A 24,202-nucleotide genomic window follows, 5' to 3' on the forward strand; every position below is an offset into this window, starting at 1 on the left:
TGTGTATGCTTTATGTCTGTCATATGCAGGGTTGGGTAGGTTACTATATAAATGTAATCCATTACAGTTACATGACCAAAATTGTAATCAGTAATGTAACTTTTGGATTACCCAAACTCAGTAACGTAATCTGGTTACTTTTGAATTACTTTCCCCCTAAAAGGCATTAAAGGAAGACAAAAAGGATCCATCAAACATAGTGGTCTCTGACTTGTGGTCAGACTCGCTCAGGTGGAACAAACTTAAACTTGCACCTTTTTTTCAATGCTGAATTGAATGTCATTGAGAAAACAGAAAGGTGTCATAATGTATTTTGTTCCGCAATCGTCCTTTATGAATTTAAAAGTAATCCAAGAAGTAATCATCTAGTTTTTCCAAAGTATCTGTAATCGGATTACAATATTTTTGCTAGTAACGTATTACAGGTACAGTTTTTTTGTAATCAGATAACATGTAGTAATTATACTTCTATGGTAAGGCCCACTCCTGTCTACACTTTCTGTGCCATAGAAATAGAGTGACTAGATTGTATTTCAATGGTCTCTGCTCACCGACTCTGATCTGGATGTTGTCTCCAGTGGAGGGGTCTTTGAGGTGGTCGATGGAGCTCAGCATGTCCAGGGCCATGTCACATATGTGGTGGGCATGGAAGGTTGTCTTATTGGGCACGCCTGCCACCACCATGTAGGCATCTCGGATGGTCTCCACCTGAATCCATGGGAATAAGAGTCAAGTAGTATGTTTAGAAGCATTACTGTATAAATTATATCATACCAATGAAACAGACTAAATATTCCACTCTGTAAAACATTGCTACAGCCACTCAATGCATGATAAGTCTGTGTTCTCCTTTTTGGTTGAGCCAACCTTGGTTGAGTATTCAGGCATATTGTTCCCACAGAGGCCCTTGTTTTGTATTGTCCCAGTCATTCACCTTGTAGACGTTGTGCTTCTCGCTGAGCGTGTCGAAGACGATGTAGATCTCGTTGAGCATGTCCACCACCTGCATGGGCGTGATGTGGATGCAGATCTCGTTGAACTTCACCACGTCGCTGAATAGGATGGTCACGTCCGGGAACACCTGGGGAAACGGAAAGGAAATACCAGCACACTTAAATGCTTGACATTGTGGCTAGTTGGAATACAATTGAGCCTTATTGTCATTGAATGTTTTGAGCCAATATGGAGGATAGTTTCCTCTACAAATTCTATGGCTGTGTCTGAAATGGCACCCTATTGCCTATATAGTGCATTACTTTTGGCCAGAGCCTGGGCCCTATATAGTGCCATATATAGGGAATGGGGTGCCATTTTGGATGCACCCTGTATATCTGTATATGTATCTGTAAATTTATGGCTGTGGTTTAGTACCTGGCATGTCTCCAGGGCCGTGATACCCTTCCTGAGCCGGTCAGCCACAGCTTTGGGGATCATGGCGTATAGGAGGGAGTCTCCTCTCTTCTTCTCCTCGTCCAGCTTCTTGATGATCTCCTGGAGCTGGGCATACTTCTGCTGCTCCTGGAGTGGGAGGAGCCACCAGAGAGAGAGAGCTGTCAGTCAACTAACTCCTCATCCTTCTTCAAATCCAGCCCGGCCCTTCAGATGGTCTTTGCCTCTCCCTTTCAGTGTGACCTATACACTGCATAGGTCTTTATTTGTAACTTTGAAAATGAAGCTGCCTATGAGCAGGACTGTGTGTGGGTATAGTAGTATGTCTTGCATTCTTAGATGAGGAAAACTTGGCCCAGTTAGTAGAGGAGTTATCTGATGATGTTAACAATGTACCAAAGTACGGTTGTGTGCTATTCCTATTCTAAAGGGTGGTATGTGGTATATATGAAATGTGTATGACTTACCTGGTCAAGAGCCAGCTGAAGTTCAGCCGACTGCTGTGTTCCGGCTAAGATGAGCTCTCGGCTGGAGTCGTGTAGGTTCAGATCATTCACATAGACGCCCATTTTAATCATGTCCTCCACTGTCTCTATACTGGAAGAGGAAGAAAAAAGTGGAAGAGGAATGAGAGAGACAGCAAGGATGGGGTGAGTGGCAGAAAGGGAGATAAGAAGGGATTGGAAAGGTAGAGGGAAGCGGATAAATGCAGCATGCAACAATTTCAACGATTTCAGCGATCTTACTGAGTTACAGTTCATAGGCCCACCCAATTGGAAGCCAGGCCCAGCCAATCAGAATTAGTTTTTCCCCACAAAAAAGGCTTTATTACAGACAGAAATACTCCTCAGCTTTATCAGCTGTCTGGGTGGCTGGTCTCAGATGATCCTACAGGTGAAGAAGCCGGATGTGGAGCTCCTGGGCTGGCGTGGTTACACGTGGTTTGTGGTTGTGATGCCGATTGGATGTACTGACAAATTCTCTAAAATTACGTTGGAGGTGGCTTATGGTAGAGAAATGAACATTAAATTCTCTGGCAACAGCTCTGGTGGATATTTCTGCAGTCATCATGCCAATTGCAAGCTCGCTCAGAACTTAAGACATCTGTGCCATTGTGTCACGTTCCTGACCTGTTTTCTGTTGTTTGGTATGTGTTTAATTGGTCAGGGTGTGAGTTTTGGGTGGGTAGTCTATGTTATGTGTTTTCTATGTTGGGTTAATGGGTTGCCTGGTATGGCTCTCAATTAGAGGCAGGTGTTTGGCGTTTCCTCTGATTGAGAGTCATATTAAGGTAGGTTGTTTCACATTGTTTGTTGTGGGTGGTTGTCTTCCGTGTCAGTACATGTTACCACACGGGACTGTTTCGGTTTGTCTGTTCCTGTTCGTGTGTTCTTCGTTTCATGTAAGTTCGTAAGTTTAGGTCTGTTTAGTTCGTTTTGTTATTTTGTATTTCTAAGTGTTATTTCGTGTTTCGTCGTTTTGTTTAATAAATCATTATGAATTCACACCCCGCTGCACGTTGGTCCAATCCTTGCTACTCCTCTTCGGATGAAGAGAAGGAGGAAGCCCGTTACACATTGTGTTGTGTGACAAAACTGCACATTTTAGAGTGGCCTTTTATTGTTCCCAGCACAAGGTGCACCTGTGTAATGATCATGCTGTTTAATCAACTTCTTGATATACCAGACCTGTCAGGTGGATGGATTACCTTGGCAAAGGAAAAATACTCACTAACAGGGATGTAAACAAATTTCTGCACAAAATTGGAGAGAAATATGTTTTTTGTGCGTACAGAACATTTATGGGATCTTTTATTTCAGCTCATGAAACATGGGACCAAATATATATTATGCATACTGAACATATTTATAGGCATATAGTAATATTATAAATATAGCTTATCATTGTTTTTATTATTTTCATATGCTAATAAACACAGACACACCATAAGGTAAGGACTATCTAAGGTAAGTGTTGGAGCCAAATTCCCTTACGTTCAGTCTCATTATGAACATTTATGGTTTGTCTTATTAGAATCGTAAAACATTGATTTATTGAAATCTTTCAAGTCTGCTCCCGCTCCCCCTCTCTGGTGCTCGAGGTCGCCAGGCTGCTTATCATTACGCACACCTGTCACCATCGTTACTTGCATCAGCGCTTCATTGGACTCACCTGGATTCATCACATTATTAATTACCTCCCCTATATCTGTCACTTCCTCAGTTTCTTTTCCGAGTCAGCATTAATGTCGTTATGTTTCCCTTGTCCAGACGTTGTCTGTGGTTTGTTTCATGTCGGTTATTTATTTAATATTCAGTCCCTGTACTTGCTTCTCATTTCCCAGCGTCTGTCCTTACAGAATGCTGACAACACAATTTGAAGCATCATGGAGTTTTTTTTGATTTTGTTGGTGACGTCGGGTCCGGGTCCAGCGTCTGTCCTTACAGAAATCCTGTTTTGGGTTTTCTATTATGGTAATTATGGGTATTTGAAAGCAATCAAATCAAACTTTATTTGTCACGTGCGCCGAATATAACAGTGAAATGCTTACTTACAAGCCCTTAACCAACAATGCAGTTCAAGAAAGAGTTAAGAAAATATTTACCAAATAAACTAAAGTATAAAATAAAAAAAAGTAACACAATAAAGAAACAATAACGAGGTACCGGTATGCAGGGGTTCCGGGTTAGTTGAGGTCATTTGTACATGTAGGTAGGGGTAAAGTAAATATGCATAGATAATAGACAGCGAGTAGCAGCAGTGTAAAAACAAATGGGATGGGGGAGGTCAATGTAAATAGTCCGGGTGGCCATTTGATTAATTGTTCAGCAGTCTTATGGCTTGGGGGTAGAAGCTGTAAAGGAGCCTTTTGGTCCTAGACTTGCCGCTCCGGCACCGCTTGCCGTGCGGTAGCGAACTACTTGGCGCTCCGGCACCGCTTGCCGTGCGGTAGCAGAGAGAACAGTCTATGACTTGGGTGACTGGAGTCTTATACAATTTTCTGGGCTTTCCTCTGACACCGCCTAGTATATAGGTCCTGGATGGCAGGAAGCTTTGTCCCAGTGATGCACTGGGCCGTACGCAAAACCCTCTGTTGCTCCTTAAGGTCAGATGCCGAGCAGTTGCCACACCAGGCGGTGAAGCAACCGGTCAGGATGCTCTCGATGGTGCAGCTATAGAACTTTTTGAGGATCTGGGGACCCATGCCAAATCTCCTGAGGGGGAAAAGGTTTTGTCGTGCCCTCTTCACTACTGTCTTCGTGTGTTTGGACCATGATAGTTCGTTGGTGATGTGGACACCAAGGAACTTGAAACTCTCGACCCGCTCCACTACAGCCACATCGATGTTAATGGGGGCCTGTTCGGCCCGCCTTTTCCTGTAGTTCACAATCAGCTCCTTTGTCTTGCTCACATTGATGGTCTATGGTATCCGGAATGATGCTGTTGATGTGAGCCATGACGAGCTTTTCAAAGCACTTCATGGCTACCGACGTGAGTGCTACGGGGCGGTAATCATTTAGGCAGGTTTAGGCAGGTTTAGGCAGGTTACCTTCGCTTCCTTGGGCACAATTGTGGTCTGCTTGAAACATGTAAGTATTACAGACTCTGTCAGGGAGAGGTTGAAAATGTCAGTGAAGACACTTGACAGTTGGTCCACGCTTGCTTTGAGAGTACACATCCTGGCAATCCATCTGGCCCTGCGGCTTTGTGAATGTTGACCTGTTTAAAGGGTCTTGCTCACATCGGCTATGGAGAGTGTTATCACACAGTCGTCCGGTACAGCTGGTGCTCTATGCATGCTTCAGTGTTGATTTGCCTCAAAGCGAGCATAAAAGGCATTTAGTTTGTCTGGTAGGCTCGTGTCACTGGGCAGCTCGCGGCTGGGGTTCCCTTTGTAGTCCGTAATAGTTTTCAAGCCCTGCCACATCCGACGAGCGTCAGAGCCGGTGTAGGAGGATTCAATCTTAATCCTGTATTGACACTTTGCCTGTTTGATGGTTCATCTGAGGGCGTAGCGGGATTTCATATAAGCGTCCGGATTTGTGTCCCACTCCTTGAAAGCGGTAACTCTAGTCATTAGCTTGATGTGGATGTTGCCTGTAATCCATGGCTTCTGCTTGGGATATGTATGTACGGTCACTGTGGGGACGACGTCGTCAATGCACTTATCTTATTGATGAAGCCGATGACTGAGGTGGTATACTCCTCAATGCCATTGGATGAATCCCGGAACATATTCCAGTCTGTGCTAGCAAAACAGTCCTGTAGCGTAGCATCTGTGTCATCTGACCACTTCCGTATTAAGCGAGTCACTGGTACTTCCTGCTTTAGTTTTTGGTTGTAAGCATGAACCAGGAGGATGGAATTATGGTCAGATTTGACAAATGGAGCCTTACCTGGGCAAACCCCCTTCTTCCCATGTTCCCCCTCCCTATACCTAATTTGTGGTTTGGTATTATGGCTCAGGTAGGCCTGGATGGACTATAGTCCATGAAATTATCTTTGTTTGTAAAATACCTTTTTGTTTGTTTTTATACTATCGAAGCTTTTGATTCTCCTTTTTTGGTTGCTTTGTAAGCGCGTCTGACCGTGGCATCACATAGCTGTAGCCTCAAGGCAAGTTTTGAATTGGATTACGTATTGCCTTTATAGTCAGATAATGACTAGGTACTGTACGGATGTTGTAGGTGGTCTTACATGGGAGTACTGAGGAAGATGAGCGAGTCCCACTGGGGGACGTACTTCATTTGACCCTTCAGGTGGAGGGGCTTCTTGGGAGGTTCCCTCATATCCTCGAAGATGGTTTCACTGCACTTCCCTGGGGATGACGAAGAGCAGGGTGGGGTCATCCACAGACATAGAACTTGGAAACATTGGTTTGAAATGTAGAATTGTCACCAACAATTCCAAGACCATTTACACTCTAGTTATTCAAAATGGTATAGTTAATACTTAATTCAAAATAGACAGGGCAAACACTGACTGTTTTGATTCTGGCCGTGTGTTGGATTTCTGTACCCCTTTCAAATTTAGGAGAACAAAGCTATGTAGCATGTATTCTTTTATTTTATATTTTATTTTACTTATTTCGGTGAGCTGAACAGGTGGGAAGATAGATAAAAAGAAGTGTGGAGGGCGAGGAAGAAGGGGTTCTCACCGGTGACAGTCTGGAAGGCGAGCAGCTCGATGTCCTCTCCCCCTGAGTTGGCTGAGCTGTTGTACTGAGTCAGAGCACTGCTGAACTCCTGGTCTCCCTTCATCTCCTCCACAGACTTCACATCTAATGGGCCAGAGGAAAGGAGGGAATGAATGACGGAGGAAGGGAATGACTGAGATAGGGAGGGAGAATGGGTGGCTGAGTGAGTGACATTTATTTAATGCATTTCACTCATGCTTATAACAGCACTGACAGTGAGATTTTTTATTGTTACACATATTGGAAGACTTTCAAAGCCCAGTGTAGTCAAAAATGAGATTTTCCTGTGTTTTATATATATTTTACACACTATGAGGTTGGAATAATACTGTGAAATTATGAAAATGATTATAATACCCTTTTAGTGTAAGAGCTGTTTGAAAGGACTGCTTGAAATGTCAGCCTTTTTGGTGGGATGGAGATTTAGCCTGCCTGTTGACATCACCAGGCAGTAAGTTAAGTGAATAGACCAATACGAAAGAGAGTTCCAAACCTCTCTGCAAATAACAGCTAGTTTTCCCCTCCCCACTCCCAGACAGTCCTAGCAAAATTCTTGTTTAAGAAATTGCTCTTTACTAAGAAGCAATTTCTTCTTTCTTTTTGATAATTTTAGTTGAAACAATCACAGTAACTTACTTAATTGTTACCCAGAAATGATTTGATATTGAGATAAAAACAGCTGCATTGGACCTTAATCACTTAAACATTAGACATGTGCTAGAGATTGTTAGGGACAAAGTACTCCCCTCTCCTGTCGGTTGACTGTGGCGACGGGCGGACCCTTGACTTCTCTGTACCTCTCTCTTCCTCTCTCTTGGGTTTCTCGCTCTCCTCTTTTCCCTCATCTTCCTTTTCCTTGCTCAGTTTAGGGACATTCACCTTCTGCTTGCTCTCCACCACAGCTTTGGACAGTAGCTCAAACACATTGTTAAGGTGGGTGTAGATCTGAGGGGAAGCATGGAAACAGATGACTTCAGTCAAATCCAGGGCCCGTATTCACAAAGCGTCTCAGAGTAGGAGTGCTGATCTAGGATCAGGTCCACACTGTCCAAGTAACCTTATTTATTGTGATTATGAAGTCAATGTTGATCCTATATCAGCACTCTTACTCTGAGATTCTTTATTCTGAGACTGGCCCTGATACATGCAGACATAGTGATGCTTAAAGGTCCCGCACAGGTATCCTATTTCCCAAGTAAAAATAGCCTTTGAATGACAAAAACATCACCCATAATATTTGTACACTATTAAAATGCTCAGAATTGAAGAAATGTTACATTCTCTCTCATTTCTAACTATCAGGAAGCCTGAAAGAGCAGGCTGAGTGGGCAGGGAGCTTATATTCATGAGCTCGCCTTGACTGACAGCTCTTTGAAACGCCCTTGTGGTCATTGTAACAAGGTAAACAATGGGCCACATGTCATTGATGAACAGGTAAACAATGGGCCACATGTCATTCCTAGCCTACATTTTTGGCTCAACCCATTTTCTCTGCAAAATGCTCTCATAGTCAACAGAACTGTTGGATATCAGACAAACAGCAGCAATACGCAATTGTAAAGCCTGAGTGATCTTAGAAGCTTACACATAAGAGAATATACAAACAGCATACAATAAGTGTACTGGACAATTTATTGGTGCCTCTGCATTAAATCAAATAACATTTTATTGGTCACATACACATATTTAGCAGATGTTATTGTGGGTGTAGTGAAATGCTTGCATTATAAATAACAATATGTTCAGAATTGTATGTATTGATCAGACATTTATTTGATAATTTACAAAATATTGATCAACATGAACACTCATGAGAAATAATGGTGAGAAATAATGGTGAGACATCATTTGACATAAAAAAAAAAATATTAGAGCCATAAGCCTAATATAGGCACCCAGCCACCCTAGTGTCCAGGACCCCATTGAGTCGTACAATTTGTAACACTAATCTCCCATCCAAATGCTAGAAAAAAACATAGAAATGAACAAAATGTGATATCATATCATGTAAAAGTTAATTACTTAGGCTTTAGGTAATGCAACCAACCACAGAGATTGATGGGGAGGGGAGGGGGACCCATGTACCCCGCTTCAATCAAGCAGACTTCAGTCACCCACTTGGCTTCAGTCACCCCCAAGATTGAAGCGGGACACTATGGCCTCCTCCTTGTCAGAACTCTCACACTGGGCAAACAGGGGTGCTGGGATGGACAGCTCACACAGCTTCCCCACATACTGTAACATGCTGGATCAAGCGTGGCCTTGTTGAAGAGGAGATCCAGGAAGCTGTCTACATAGCCTGTAATGTTTATGAAAAGGGAAATGTTTGTTAAATGGGTAGTGAATTTATTTTCCTTTATTTACTGTTCCGAGTTATGATGCTATTGATTCGTTGATGTAGTGATCTATTCATTTTACAATGTGTTTTCTGGTGTTTTTGAAGTACTCAATTTGAAATATGCAATATTTGGTTGTGCACTTTTTTGTGAAACGTTTCAATGTTTGTATTTTGAACTTTTGTGTGCCTGAAATGCTTAATTGGTGCAGATTTGAAATGAAGAGTAGTACTTAATTCGTTTTTTGGTGTATCTGTAGTTACACTTTTTATATTTGTGAACATTTTTATTTCACTACAATCCTAAAGAAAATAATGTACTTTTTACTCCATACATTTTCCCTGACACCCAAAAGTTGTCTTTACATTTTGAATGCTTAGAAGGACAGGAAAATGGTAATTTTCACAAACTTATCACGAGAACATCCCTGGTCATCTCTACTGCCTCTGATCTGGCAGTCCGCCACTAAACACAAATGCTTTGTTTGAAAATGATGTCTGAAGTGTTGGAGTGTGTCCCTAGCTATCAGTAAATAAAATCTAAAGAAAACTGTGCCATCTGGTTTGCTTAATAAGTCATTTGAAGTGATTTATACTTTTACTTTTGATACTTAAATGTTTTAGCAATTATATTTACTTTTGATACTTAAAACTTCTTGTGGATAGGGGGCAGCATTTTCACGTTTGGATGAAAAGCGTGCCCAGAGTAAACTGCCTCCTACTTAGTCCCAGATGCTAATATATGCATATTATTATTAGTATTGGATAGAAAACACTCTGAAGTTTCTAAAACTGTTTGAATCATGTCTGTGACTATAACAACTTTTTTGGCAGGCAAAACCCAGAGGACAAACCATTCAGACTTTTATTTTTGAGGTCACTCTCTTTTCAATGGGTTTTCATTGGGAATCCAGATTTCTAAGGGACCTTCCTGCAGTTCCTATCGCTTCCACTGGATGTCAACAGTCTTTAGAAATTGGTTGAGGTTTTGCCTTTGAGAAATTAAGAAGTAGCCATGTTCAGAATGAGGCTCCAGTGAAGTGTACTGTTTGTTAGAGGCGCGTGACCAGAAAGCATGCTACACATTGTTTTCCTCTGGTATTGAACACAGATCATCCCATCTTCAATTTTATCGATTATTTACGTAAAAAAATACCTAAAGTTGTGTTACAAAAGTAGTTTGAAATATTTGGACAAAGCTTACAGGTAACTTTTGAGATATTTTGTAGTCACGTTGTGCAAGTTGGAACCGGTGTTTTTCTGGATCAAACGCGCCAAATAAATGGACATTTTGGATATATATCGACGGAATTAATCGAACAAAAGGACCATTTGTGATGTTTATGGGACATATTGGAGTGCCAACAGAAGAAGCTCGTCAAAGGTAAGGCATGAATTATATCTTTATTTCTGCATTAGTGTCGCGCCGGGAGGGTTGAAATATGATGGTCTGTGTTTGTTTGCTTGGTTGCTATCCTCAGATAATAGCATTGTTTGCTTTCGCCGTAAAGCATTTTTGAAATCTGACACGTTGGCTGGATTCACAACAAGTGTAGCTTTAATTTGGTATATTGAATGTGTGATTTCATGAAAGTTTAATTTTTATAGTAATTTATTTGAATTTGGCGCTCTGCATTTTCACTGGATGTTGGCCAGGTGACGTCCCACATATCCCAGAGAGGTTTTAAGTATATTTATAACGAAATACTTTTAGACGTTTAATCAAGTAGTATTTTACTGGGTGACTTTCACTTTTACTTGAGTAATTTTCTATTAACATATCTTTACTTTTACTCAAGTATGACAATTGGGTACTTTTTCCACCACTGGAAATGAATAAATGGCTTACAGTATGTTGGGTCTGTCTTCACATGTTTCACAGCATATCCCCCCCTTCTTTGCCTTTGGAAAGCAGATTTTGTATCACAGCATTCCTGCTGTGGTGGTTGCCTGGGAATCCGTGCAGACAAAATAGATGTTGAATTTTCTAAAATGTCTATCATTACAGCTTGATGATAGTGAAAATACCAAAAGTAGATAAAGTGAAAATCATAATGATACTTACATTATGGTCAGCGCTTGCAAGACCCACTGTTCCAATGTCAATGATGGTATTGCATCCGTCTTTAGGATTAGCTTCCTGGCAAGACCAATCGAATATTCTCCCCAATTGATAAAGCAACTTCGCTCAAAATGTGCACTGCACACCCGTGACATAATTGTAATTTTCGGTGCAGCCTGTCCACCCAAAATAAAAATGAGACACTGCTGTCGGATGTCTTCTTTCTTCAGAAAATAGTGTAACGTTAAATTTAAACTATGGCATCCAGTCACAATGTGCTTTTTTTCCGGCATGCTGGTAAGTAGCTTGCTAGCTAACAGTCACACCACAGATGAAAGGCTACCAGTATATTTAAAAATATATATATTATTTGGTTGTACGTTCTGCTTGAGCTAGCTACTAGTAGCTTGCCTACGGTTTGTAAACAAAGCCAAAGCAAGGCATAGGAACACATGCAATTATGGTTTTAAGGCAGTACATATTTAAATTATTTAAGATGATAAGACGCTACTGGTGTATTACATTTCCGGCTTTATGTGACATTGGATAAAGCCTGACTGAATCCAAGTGTTTGACAAGGGGAGGGGACCAGTAACTTTATGATCAAACATTATCAATGTGCCAGCTACAGCCATTCTTCATACTTGGGTTACCCTACTTTGAACTGATTTCATCCAAATATCATCCAATGTGATGAAAAACATGATTTTCAATGTTTGGGACCATTAAAGGGGGTTGTTGAATGTTACTAAATAACCCAAATATCCACTAAAAAACTCTGGATTGACAACAATAGCCTAGGTAAGTGGAAAAACCATACCAAATGTAACAGAACCCTCATCCCCCTCTCTCTCCCCTCCTGTACTCACGTTGTCCCAGCTGAACTCCAGCATGGGCCGCACCAGGGTGAACTCTTCGTTGACCTTCTTGCCCTGCAGGTCGGAGAAGACCTCCTTTAGGCCGTCCCCAATGCGGTACATGGTCATGTCCCGGCGGAAGATCACACTAAAGGGGAACATGTCGAAAAAGATGCCCCTCTTCATGGGTAGCTTCTCGTACCCCGGGGCCGTCTTCTGTTGGGGCATGCGGTGCTTGAAGGCAGCGTTGTCAAAGTTCATCTTGTAGATCTGCGGCAAAGAGACATCACGGCACCGCAACTGTGAGGATCTTAAGGTTGTGAGTATCATGACAATCGGGCCTGAAACTAAAGTTGTTTGACAATGGGGCAAACAGTAGCACTTGGAAAGTGATGCACTCCTAGGTCGGAGGAGTTACTTGCGCGTGCGCTGGGGTGTACATAAGATTGTTGAAAAGAAGTAGCTTCAGATAGGTAGATGCCCACAGTACATACCACATATGTCATCTTCTCGGTCTCTTCTTTGGACAGGATCTCAACTTCAATGTCTGTGTTGTAGAACTGCCTTCCCACTTGAGACAGCTGGCCTACAGTATGGGAAGAGAGAACAAGTATTTTTACAGTTTGGAGATGTGTGACATGCATCCTATGTATAGTATTACCAAATATAATATAGTGCTTTCAGAAAAAGAGTGTTTGCTATGTTTGTCCTCTGTGGTGCTCCCTACCTACCTTTGACAAACTGGGTGAAGCCCTTGCGGGTGCTGCGGTAGTGCAGGGTGAGGCTGGTCTCACACTCCTCCTCCACACAGAAGCTGGGAGGCTGCACCTTGGGGAAAGAGAAGCGGAAGTACTCGTGCAGGTTGTCCAGCTCATTGATGAAGTCACGCACATTACGCCCCAACACCTGGATGAATGGACAAGGGATAAATAATGACATTACACACACACACCAGTGTATTGATCATTGATTAGGGCCAATTATGCCAAGTGTTAACTAAGACACTTGAGGGCCACTAGGCACTAGGTCACCTTGAGAATCCTCTCGTAGCCGTAGTTCCCGATCCTCTTCACCATGTAAACCCCGAAGGCATACATGAGCTCATCATGGGTCTTCCCCAGGACCTCGCCAGCTGCCTTGGCTAGCCGCAGGATCAGGTTGTCACTGCAGGGGAAGAAGGAAGATACCTAGATATGACATTTACATTGACATTTTAGTAATTTAGCAGATGCTCTTATCCAGAGCGACTTACAGTTAGTGCATTCATTGACCTGTTGGCTGTGTGTGTGTTATGTATTGATGGTCTATGTTAACTTGTTGTGCTTTTGCCAAGTCTATCAGGAAAGAGATTCAAGTGAAACCTCAGGTGACTTCCTTTCCTGGTAAAGTTAGAATATAAAGTAAATATGACGCATATGATGGGTACAGAGATGTAGTTTGCCCCGACAGTTAGATGGGATATGGCCGTACTTGTACATCTGATGGCGGACAAACTTGAGATGCGGTATCTCTGCCCGGGCCTCTATCAGCCTCCATACATCCTCTCCGTACGACTCGTTGATATAATCATTCACTGCTTCCAAGTACAGGCCGTACATCTTAAGGGGGTTGGGAACCTCCAGATTTCTGCCAATTTTAACTGCTTTACTGAGGAACGGTAAGGAAAGAAGAAGTGTAAAACACCTGCAGTCTGAGTCATTTTGCATATAGGATGAACTAGATGTTAAAAACTATGAAGTCCCTCATTATTCATTGCCACAAATATTTTCCAAAATCAATAAATCATCCCTTTTGGGTATCCTGAGCAAGATTAACATCTTGCTCTACACAGAGCTCTACTCTAGTACTAGCACATGTGCAGTACTTGCACTTCACATGTAGTATTTAACTGATGAGTAAAAAGGAGAAAATTAATCTCACACATGTATCACAAATACATTTTCACATGGACACAAATCATGTGTACATATACAGGCACAATGAGTTACTTTACACTCTTACCCTGAGGTTTGAGTGTCAGGTAACCTCCTCAAACACCTCCCTACCTCTGCACACTGTTACACAATACTCTTTTGTCAGTGTTGATCAGAAGACTTTTACAATAGCACAAGATTATCCTTTAAAGACTCATCTTTAAATAAGACACTACACTGCACAGTACTGCCTTTAGTCTATGGCACCTCGGACCTAAAATTGTCCGGAATCTATGTTCCACACAATTTAGCCAGCTAACACAAATGTTTCCCCATAGTATATCAAAAGTTTTCCAAAAGAAAAAGCAGAAGAAGAGGGTGAAAATATGGGTCCCTTACCTGCAGTCCCTAAGTGGTATGTAATTCGCTGGTCCAACTGCGGGAGCGAATGCCAAAATGCTGCTCCCTGATCTGACTGGCCAAACACCTGCTCGTGACACTGGCCCTCTTCAGACACTTCTCTATCAAGTCAATGGGTGGCAGGGCCTAAAATAAGAGTGCCAAGGCATGTTTCTGGCAGGTACCAAAGAAAAGGTAATAGTGGTGACTTTCTAGCTTGCTGAAGACATATCAGGCCAATGTGTGTGTGTACTGTAAGTCTGTGTTTGGATCTTGGTTATGAATGCCAAAAGGAAAAGTGTGTGGGCTTATTGTGGGGAATCTTTCAAGAGGGGCATGCCCCCCCTGTGATATAAGTCTAAATGTTTTAAATAAATCAATATACTGTATAATTGTACATATAGGGCTGTGGACTATGAAGTGCATTGTGTCAAATATATATATTTTAAAAATAAGTAGGCTCTCTAAGCCTAGGTTATGGGATGGGCAACGTCTGGAGCAGCCCTTCAATGGATTTTCGGGGTTTGATTTGTTCATTCAAATTAAATTAAATTAATTGCAGTCCGGATAAAGGGAAGATATTTAAAGATATATATCTATCAGGTTTTAGAAGTTAAAGTGTAACCTGTAGTCGTTTTTTAACCCCCCCCCTCCCCCCAAAAATAAAATAAAAATGTGTTGGAGCATTGGTGTAGCCTAGGCTACAGATGCTCGTGAAGTGCTCTATTGTAATGCTATGCTAAACGCACCCGTTATCAGCACCCGCGGGAAAATTGTGTCTCATGTTGCAAGTACGGTTGGATTGAGAAAGCCCTGGGAGTGTGAACATTGTCTTGATGGTGCTTATTGAGGCAATGGTTTTGCCCGTTCTATAAACTCTGAAGGGGAGGGAGAGTATATATCAGCTATGTTAGCCTGTAGGGCAGGCTATATACCTATTGTCCAAGTAGGCCAAATCTACCCGTAGCCTGTTTCCAAAAACCAAATCCTTTGGGATTGATAACAGGTTGGTTTGAATAAATACTACAAATATTCACAAATATGGTGCACCAGCCATACCACTTTTGGCCAAGACCGACTGATCTCCCCACCAGCCTTCCTGCATCCCGCGCGCAGAATCAAGCTAATTATACAAATATAAACACTTAATTTTCGAAGCTTTAGTTCCGTTGTAAAGCAGTGTGACGGTGCCCCTTTGCGAATATTTAGAGAAAAGTAGATGAGCGCACTAACTCACTCACTTGTCGGTCGAGCTTATTCTGTCTGTGTGAATAGGCTCGACCGACAACTGATTAGGTTTTCATGCGCTCATCTACTTTTCTCTAAATATTCGCTAGGGGGCACCGTTACAACGCTCCCCATTCAAATGAAAACATCAATGGACGTCAACAGAGAGAGAAACTACACTACCACTAGTGATGGGCATTCCGAGTATTTTCGGTGAGTATTTTTGGTTCACGTAAAAGAGCCGGCTCATTTGGTTCCCAAACGCCTCTTCGTTTAAAATGCTTAACATCTACGTAGAACCATGAAACAAATAGCAAATATCCAATACAAAGCACAAAAGGTAGGCTACCATAATGTCAGATCGTAAAATGCGCGTTCAAATTCATTTTTACTTGGCCAAATTATTATGTAGCCTGCAAAAAAACGAAGCGTGGACCAGATTGACGCACTCTCCCCACTATGTGTTTCTGCCGTCTGGAGTCACCCTCTTTGGAGAATCAAAAAGCAGTGCAGGATGCAAATCAGGGAGCCAAACGAAAGGCTCTTTCTCCGAAGCGATTCGAGTCGGCTCCCGACGTTCACCAAAAAGATCTGTTCAAAAAGAGCCGTTCGTTCGCGAAAGACCCATCACTAACTACCACCGCTGTAAGTGAAGCTCCAGTCGGCATTGCTTGCACACTTTTTCGTAGTAGCTGCACCTAATTACTTCAAACCCTCAATGCTCCTGTGACTGCCTATGATAATCTTAGAACAACTTGTTTGACCACAGAAGTTCTGTCTGCTCTGCCAACCATTCTCATCATAAGCTACAGCTCTTCAAGGCCTACCTGTTGTTACAAAGAGGAAACTCAAAGACAAACGCGTTTTAATTAGGGATCTTATGTATTATTCATGCACTGTAACCAAATGTAGGATAACATTGTTTACTGAATCAATGACTGAAATTAGCCGTTAGCCAGCCAGGTCCTCCTGTACATGGTGAAACTTCTTCAACAAGATTACTTCACCTATTCCAACCACAAATGGCCCCTCCTCCCCCACTCTCTACAACAATATGACAGGTGTGTGGTGAACCAGAGGTAGTTATTTTATTTTGTGTGATATTAAGCATCCTCTACCACATTTCCTGCCAGAGCTGGATTTCCTCCCTTTCTCTCTCTCTCCCCGCCTCTCCCTTTATTCCAGGTGTTACTGTCTTATTTAATGGCCTCTCTACAACTGTGCAGGAGCGACCCAGGATGTCTGTTGTTTCTTCTAAACTGGGAAATGGAGGAAGATAACAATGTGCTGTTGGTGCCAAGAAGTATCTCTCCACACAGATGTCTAAGGCAATTATTTTAAAGGGGAAATGACTCGTGATTTTGCTTTGATTTCAGCTATATTACATCATGTAGTACCTGTGTAAAGGGACTGTAGTTTCTGAAAGCAGCCCAGTCCATTCAAATGATATCTGAAATGGTAGTGTGCAACACCACACGCTGATCCTGTCATCTGCACTCAGTGCTACTTTCCACAGCCCTCCCACCCCATTCCTTGCTTGTTATCTTAGAAGGAGTTATCAGCCTCAACCAGCTTAACTGGTGGATGATTTGATCACAAGGGTGCCAGGTGGAAGAGACCATGCATAGTGCATACCTGATTCAGCACACCCGAGTTGGCTGCATAAATGGTCTGCTCCATTGAAATAGTGACCATATATCAACATTCGATGCCATTATTGTGATTTCATGCAGATGGAAACACAAATGCTATAGGTGAGGGTCTTACTGAAACATTTCCACTGTGTTAAACCTGAACTTATCAGATGCCACATCATGACAGTAACAGTACAGCCTAACATTCTGTTCCATACTGCCACTGCCTCTGGCCCCTGATAAAATTGCAAATCCTGTAGTATAACTGGGCTGTGACTGCGCAAAAGCTTTATGGATGATTCACAGGATGGGGCAAATGGAAATCTCAGCTACGGTGCTGTATGTGCTGTAACTTTTGTGCCCTGTAGTTGAATACTTAATAGGAGTCTATCCGGCTCCCATCTCTCAATCTCCCTCATCGCTTTCCCAGCACAACAATGTGCCATATTTCTCTCCCTCAATCCCATGATACCAGCCTCTTATTGGTTTTACTGTATACACAGCGGCAGAGGTAGCAGCTACTCTAACTGAATGTTAACAACAATGTCGATGGGGCGACTTGTGTGGCTTTATCCTCCTAGGGCCTCCCATTCTCCCTTCCTCTCACTCTATCACTCTCTCCCCTTCTCTCCACCCTCCTTTAAGTTCTGAGTTTTCGCTCTCTTCTTTCTTACATCTGTCTGTCTGTCTGTCTTTCCCTCTTTCGCTCTTCTCTCTCCTTGTCCCCACTTTCTACACTCTATTTTTCACTCACTCATCTGTCATACATTCACCTTTCTCTCTCTCTCTCTCCTCCCCCATCCCTGCAGAGATGCTGTACTGTAGCTAGCTATATTGTTATGGGTCGCACTAATACCTAATACTCTTATCTTCCCTCCCTCTCTGCATTAGTTTATTGAATCTTCCAGGGCAGTTTAGAAAGCATGGTGTGGGGCGGTTCGTTATTCCTTTGCATTGATTTCTATGTGAGTCGGTGTGGTGAGAAGCTAATAGTCCCTGACAAATCACAGCTCCCATTCCCTTGCCCTCTACAAGGCCTTTTCAACAGCCGCCAATGGAACCACAGTCCTCTTGGAGGTGCAGAATTGGTGTCAAAGCCTAACAAAGGCAGTTGTAAAACGAAGGAAAAAACTGACTGCTGAGAAAAAGAAAGAAATATTCTGGAGTCTGCATATAAATATTCCATTAACTTTCCCTGGCTGTGTTTATGCGTTCAGTGCCCTGAATTTGAAATTAAATTATTGCAAGGGGGAGAAAAAAAGTAGCCGTTTCCTTCTTCCAATTTTTCCCTCTTCCTTTTTTTGCCCTTCTCCTTATCAAGGGTGACACTAATCCAATTTTGGCTTGGCTTGTGACAGCTCTACCATGGTTTTGTATACTGATTCCTCCTCCCTGTTCATTCTGTTCACTCTCACTCTCTCACACACACACACACACACACACACAGCATTGTTAGCATTACGATTTCCCCATTGCCCTATCTGAACGACTGAATTAATAAATGACATTTTATTTTCATTTATATATAGTATACAGTACCAGTCAAAAGTTTTGACATACCTACTCATTCCAGGGTTTTTCTTTATTTCTTCTATTTTCTACATTGTAGAATAATAGTGAAGACATCAAAACTATGAAATAACACATATGGAATCATATAGTAACCATGAAAAGTGTTTGAGATTTGAGATTCGATGAAATAACACATGGAGTCATGTAGTAAGCAAAAAAGTGTTGAACAAATGAAAATATATTTTATATTTTAGTTTCTTCAAAGTAGCCACCCTTTGCCTTGATCACACTCTTGGCATTCTCTCAACCAGCTTCATGAGGTAGTCACCTGGAATGTATTTCAATTAACAGGTATGCCTTGTTAAAAGTTAATTTGTAGAATTTATTTCCTTCTTAATGCATTTGAGCCAATCAGTTGTGTTGTGTTATGGTATACAGAAGATAGCCCTATTTGGTAAAAGACCAAGTCCATATTATGGCAAGAACAGCTCAAATAAGCAAAGAGGAACGACAGTTCAGTTCAGTTATTACTTTAAGACATGAAGGTCAATCAATTTGGAAAATGTCAAGAACTTTGAAAGTTACTTCAAGTGCAGTCGCAAAAACCATCAAGTACTGTGATGAAACGGGCTCTCATGAGTACCGCCACAGAAAAGGAAGACCCAGAGTTACCTCTGCTGCAGAGGATAAGTTCAGTTGAGTAACCAGCCTCAGAAATTGAAGCCCAAATAAATGCTTCACAGAGTTCAAGTAACAGACACATCTCAACATCAATTGTTCAGAGGAGACTGCGTGAATCAGGCCTTCATGGTTGAATTGCTGCATTGAAACCACTACTAAAGTACACCAATAAGAGGAAGAGATTTGCTGGGGCCAAGAAACACGAGCAATGGACATTAGACCGGTGGAAATCTATCCTTTGGTCTGATGAGTCCAAATTTGAGATTTTTGGTTCTAACTGTCGTGTCTTTGTGAAACGCGGAGTAGGTGAATGGATGATCTCTGCATGTGTGGTTCCCACCGTGAAGCATGGCGGAGGAAGTGTGGGAGTGCTTTACTGGTGACACTGTCAGTGATTTATTTAGAATTCAAGACACACTTAACCAGCTTGGCTACCACAGCATTCTGCAGCGATACGCCATCCCATCTGGTTTGCGCTTAGTGGGACTATCATTTGCTTTTCAACAGGACAATGACCCAACACACCTCCATGCTGTGTAAGGGCTATTTGACCAAGAAGGAGATATATGGAGTGCTGCATCAGATGACCTGGCCTTCACAATCACCCGACCTCAACCAAATTGAGATGTTTTGGGATGAGTTGTGGACTGCAGAGTGAAGGAAACGCAGCCAACAAGTGCTCAGCATTCCAGGTGAAGCTGATTGAGAGAATGCCAAGAGTGTGCAAAGCTGTCATCAAGGCAATGGGTGGCTACTTTGAAGTAACTAAAATATAAAATATATTTTGATTTGTTTAACACTTTTTTGGTTACTACATGATTCCATATGTGTTATTTCATAGTGTTGATGTCGTCACTATTACTGTTCAATGTAGAAAAAAGTACAAATACAGAAAAACCCTGGAATGAGTAGCTGTGTCCAAACTTTGGACTGGTACTGTATATACAGTTACAAAAATATAGAAAAATGTAATGGAAGGCATTTGAACCCAGTCTGGCACAAATAAAATATTCTATCAATATTATTTCAGAAAAAGACTTGAAGATAGGCGACTTTCAAAGTGTTGTGGAATTATTTTCAAAAGACAATAACATTTCTTGTACAAGTAGTAATCTTTTTGCCAGTCTTACTTCAGCAAATGCTGAACTGGGCAGTTATTGTGCTATTACATCTAGAACATTTAATGATTTATCCATAATACAAAGACTGAAAAAACAGTCCACACTGTGCAAAGCTAATAATGCCCCTTCCTCACTCACACCACTTTCCACAGCAGTGAACCATAATCTCCAATTTGTATTCCTTTACATCCGATGGGAATAATTTCCCCATGTTCCAATCCATTCCCTGTCGGGGAACGCCTGTGGGTTAGTGTCAGAGAGTGGAAGCAGCTAAATAGAGACAAGGTCAGCTAGTCTTTGTTAGGATTCTCCAGAGAATAGGGTGCACAGAGAGGACACATTCGAATGATGGCAGACACAGATCACTGGGAAACAAAAGTGAACACATAATCCCCTCTGTATGGGAGATAATTGCATCAGAAAGCAGTAATCTGAGAGGAGGTCTGGGCGAAGCGACAGGCAGGGTGTGTGTGTGTGTTTTGAGAGTTTGTGAGGTGTTTGATCAGCTCAGTCTTTCTCACTTGAGAGGCTTATCTCTGTGTGAAGGCATGCAAAGGAATGGTGTCGTGTGTGTGTGTGTGTGTGTGTGTGTGTGTGTGTGTGTGTGTGTGTGTGTGTGTGTGTGTGTGTGTGTGTGTGTGTGTGTGTGTGTGTGTGTGTGTGTGTGTGTGTGTGTGTGTGTGTGTTTGTTTGATTGAGTATGTGAGGTAAAAGCCCACTACTGCTGAATCCGCTTTATCAGCATTGAGTGTGTGTAAAAGAGAATGTGTCTGCTGCATGCCTGTCGCTTTGCTTGCAGCATGTGTGTTGTGTGTGTGTCTGTCATAAATCATTCACACAACAACACCATTACCATGTCTTTAAGATAAAGTGTGACATGTGATTTCTGCAGTGTGTGGTTGTTTTCAGTTTATAGTGACTCAATCGTATGACACCACCTTTTTGCTCCTACTCATGTTCAACACTCCGCCCCTTGTAAAACAAAATCCCAGAATTCATTGTTCACCATGTTTCATTGAATCCAAAGAAACCAAAGGAAGCTATTATGTCATTACCATTTTCACATTTGATCTAATATAGATAGTATAGATTTTTTATGGATGTGGAAATGTTTTTTTTCTCAATGATCGACAGTAGTATTGAACTTTGGCCCCAGTTAATCCACTGCAACTCTTCTGCTCCCTCTCAGCTGTCAGCCTCAGCCCAGCAGCACTTCTGTCTGTGTGAGTTAATGATGCCCCTCTGCTGGAGACTACTGCGCCATTCTGTCCTTCTGATGGGTCTGGAACAGCCCAATGTCCCTCTAATCCCACTCAAAGTCCTTCCTCTCACTTGGAGCCTCAGCCTTGCACTTGACAGAGCTTCAAAATCCTTATACTGTCTTGGCTCTGGCAGCCATTTTGAATACAATTAATTAATCAGCTTAGAAGTATTTATCACATGTTCTGTTCTGTTTTCTATGAGCATGCAGGAGACTCATAGAGGGTTTATTTCATGGCTGTACATGTCTATTGTTCCTGCGTACACTAGCCTTTATGTCTGTGTCGCAATATAAGTAATAGTTTGAATCAGAGGAACAAAAATGTATTCTGTATCACCTCTTTTTAGATTACTTTGTCTGTCTGTGTGTGTGCCACTGCTTGCATGTGTGTATGTTTTAATTGTGGATCCCTAGACATGTCTCAGTTTTGGCTGCTTTTTTGGAAAATCTGTGCCGAATTTTGTGACTTTGCAGGATCTCCACACAATATGGGGAAATGGAAACCAGACTGTTGGCCCCTTATGTAGAACCGACCAATGAGGGGTCTGCCAAAATGGCCGCCTATATGATTGATTGGTCCAGCACTAATCCTCTCCCTTCTGTTTGGCCTGCTGGAATCTTTATGGGCTCAATACTAAAGAACTCTTGTAATGAAGCCACCAAATCCTCTTTTCATTCAATTGTTCACAGTAAAAAAAAAAAAAAAAGAAAGAATAACTTCAGGGTAGTTATAGTATACACGAAAATGTCACGACAAAAGTAAACATTAATATTGCAGATTAGTTTAATACACACACTATTTGGTAATTGTAGGTAGGTGGGATACATTGTGAGTGGTACACAGTGGTGTGCAGACAGTGAGCCCCAGTAATGAGCTGTGTTGCGGTAGGAACAACACAGACCCAGGGGAGGATGAGGGGGCTCTGTGTGTGGAACAGGAACACACACTGGCTTCAGGACATTTACAGGAGAATCTAGAGCTGTGACTCACACTGATACCAGCCTATTCTCTGTTGATTTTCTATTCTGGTAGATATGTTGTGCTATAAAATCTGTGGTTGTTATAAAGATTTAGCATGGCCCAGTTAAGGATAGCTGTCAATTGTCTGGGAACAGTGGTTATCACTTCATTCTGGATTGGATTTCTATTTCTAAATTTAGCCTTTTTGCTTAAAAGAAAATAAACAGTCATTAACTTTATGGTTTATAAGCATCTTGCCGATACAGACAACTACTCAAAAGGAAAGAGAGCGATAGAAAAGCTCAGTAAGTTGAATATCACTTAACATTGTTTATTTTCCGTCATTTCCATCATGTAATCTAAAACCTATTCTTGAGTTTGCTATTATCCTTGGTTCTGGGCTTCAGGCTGCATCCAGGCTTCTCTCCTCCATCATCCTCTAGGCAGCCATGTTATTTGTCTGTTACATAATCACCATTATTATTCCTGAGACGAACACTAAGCTTAAGACCAATTACATAATCACACGGAGATTGCAGTCTGCCAACTATATTTGGGAAGGGATTGTTAGCCAGAGAAGGGGGGAGCTCAATCGATTCATTCAAGTGTGCTTTAGTTTAGTGAGAGCTGTGCTGCCACAGGAAACGGCCTCTCATTTAGTCAGTAAAACCTCTCATTTGTTTAGTGAAAGGCGCTCTCTTCTCTTCCCAGCGACCACCCAGCCCAGAGTAATTCTGTCACCCACAGAATGAGATTACCATAAAACCCTGACCCTCCCTCCCAGTGCACGGCCCAAACCAACACCCCAGCAGGGGAGGGCGGGGAGGCGGAAACTGCATTTCCACAGCTATTGTCTTCCTGAATGCTGGGTGGTGAGATAAACCAACTCTGGCGGGGTGTGCTTTCCTCCATGCCACCCGTGCCAGATGCTGCGGCGTGCCAAGGCAGCCACGTGCCACCCTGCCAGTGCCAGCTTGACACAACCATCTGTGTGTGGACTCGGCAGTCTCTTTTTCCAGTCCATTTACATTCATATCTACCCCTATTCCACCCTCAGGGAGAGAGTCAATGTGTTTAAGGTCCAAGAGCCTGCCTAAGGAATGCTGTGAAGGAGATTGCTGCTCAGCATTTTGTAATTCCCACTCTTCTCCACCCATCGCTCTGTATTCTGTTAACATTGCTTAAGCATCTCATCAGCCTGGGAGGAAATTGCCAGAAAGGAGGTGGGCAAATCTCCCTGGCTGCATTGTCATCGCCACACACAGACAGCAGAAAGGACAGCGTTGGGAGGGAACACTGTTCAGGATGCTCAGCAGAACGTCTAGGGCTTTACCTGTTATCAGTCTGCTATCAGAATCATCTGAAGCCAAGGCAGGCTACATTTATCCACCGCCAAGCTAGATTACATTTTTTAAAAACACTATAAATGAACCTATTGCATTCTGACCATAGAGAAATTGTATCCGTATAACAGCAGGCTTTTCTTATTTTCCCTCTCTTTCTGTCTCATTCTCTAGAGAGTGAGGTACATTTGAACAAGCCTGATGACAATAGACGATAAAAAATAGAATGAGTTTGGGTCAGAAGACTGTCTCTGAGATAGATGGCTGCAGCGGTAAAGGATAGTCTAGACTGGGGATTCTTCAGAACCTG

At 42.2% G+C, this 24,202-nt stretch overlaps 1 protein-coding gene across 1 annotated transcript in view; it reads right to left on the reverse strand.

Annotated features, from left to right (window-relative positions):
• Positions 1 to 24,202, reverse strand: part of LOC120047169 (soluble guanylate cyclase gcy-31-like) — a 90,229-nt gene that overhangs the window by 3,330 nt on the left and 62,697 nt on the right. Inside the window, exons 2-13 of the mRNA XM_038992702.1 lie at positions 13,311 to 13,487; positions 12,872 to 13,004; positions 12,572 to 12,746; positions 12,335 to 12,426; positions 11,853 to 12,110; positions 7,384 to 7,531; positions 6,548 to 6,670; positions 6,088 to 6,208; positions 1,857 to 1,986; positions 1,372 to 1,518; positions 935 to 1,081; positions 552 to 708 (exon numbers count right to left, since the gene is read on the reverse strand). Of these exons, the coding sequence (XP_038848630.1) occupies positions 552 to 708; positions 935 to 1,081; positions 1,372 to 1,518; positions 1,857 to 1,986; positions 6,088 to 6,208; positions 6,548 to 6,670; positions 7,384 to 7,531; positions 11,853 to 12,110; positions 12,335 to 12,426; positions 12,572 to 12,746; positions 12,872 to 13,004; positions 13,311 to 13,487 (1,808 nt within the window). The remainder of the gene's footprint in view (positions 1 to 551; positions 709 to 934; positions 1,082 to 1,371; positions 1,519 to 1,856; positions 1,987 to 6,087; positions 6,209 to 6,547; positions 6,671 to 7,383; positions 7,532 to 11,852; positions 12,111 to 12,334; positions 12,427 to 12,571; positions 12,747 to 12,871; positions 13,005 to 13,310; positions 13,488 to 24,202) is intronic.

The sequence above is a fragment of the Salvelinus namaycush genome, chromosome 5, assembly GCF_016432855.1.
Source record: "Salvelinus namaycush isolate Seneca chromosome 5, SaNama_1.0, whole genome shotgun sequence".
Classification (NCBI taxonomy): domain Eukaryota; kingdom Metazoa; phylum Chordata; class Actinopteri; order Salmoniformes; family Salmonidae; genus Salvelinus; species Salvelinus namaycush.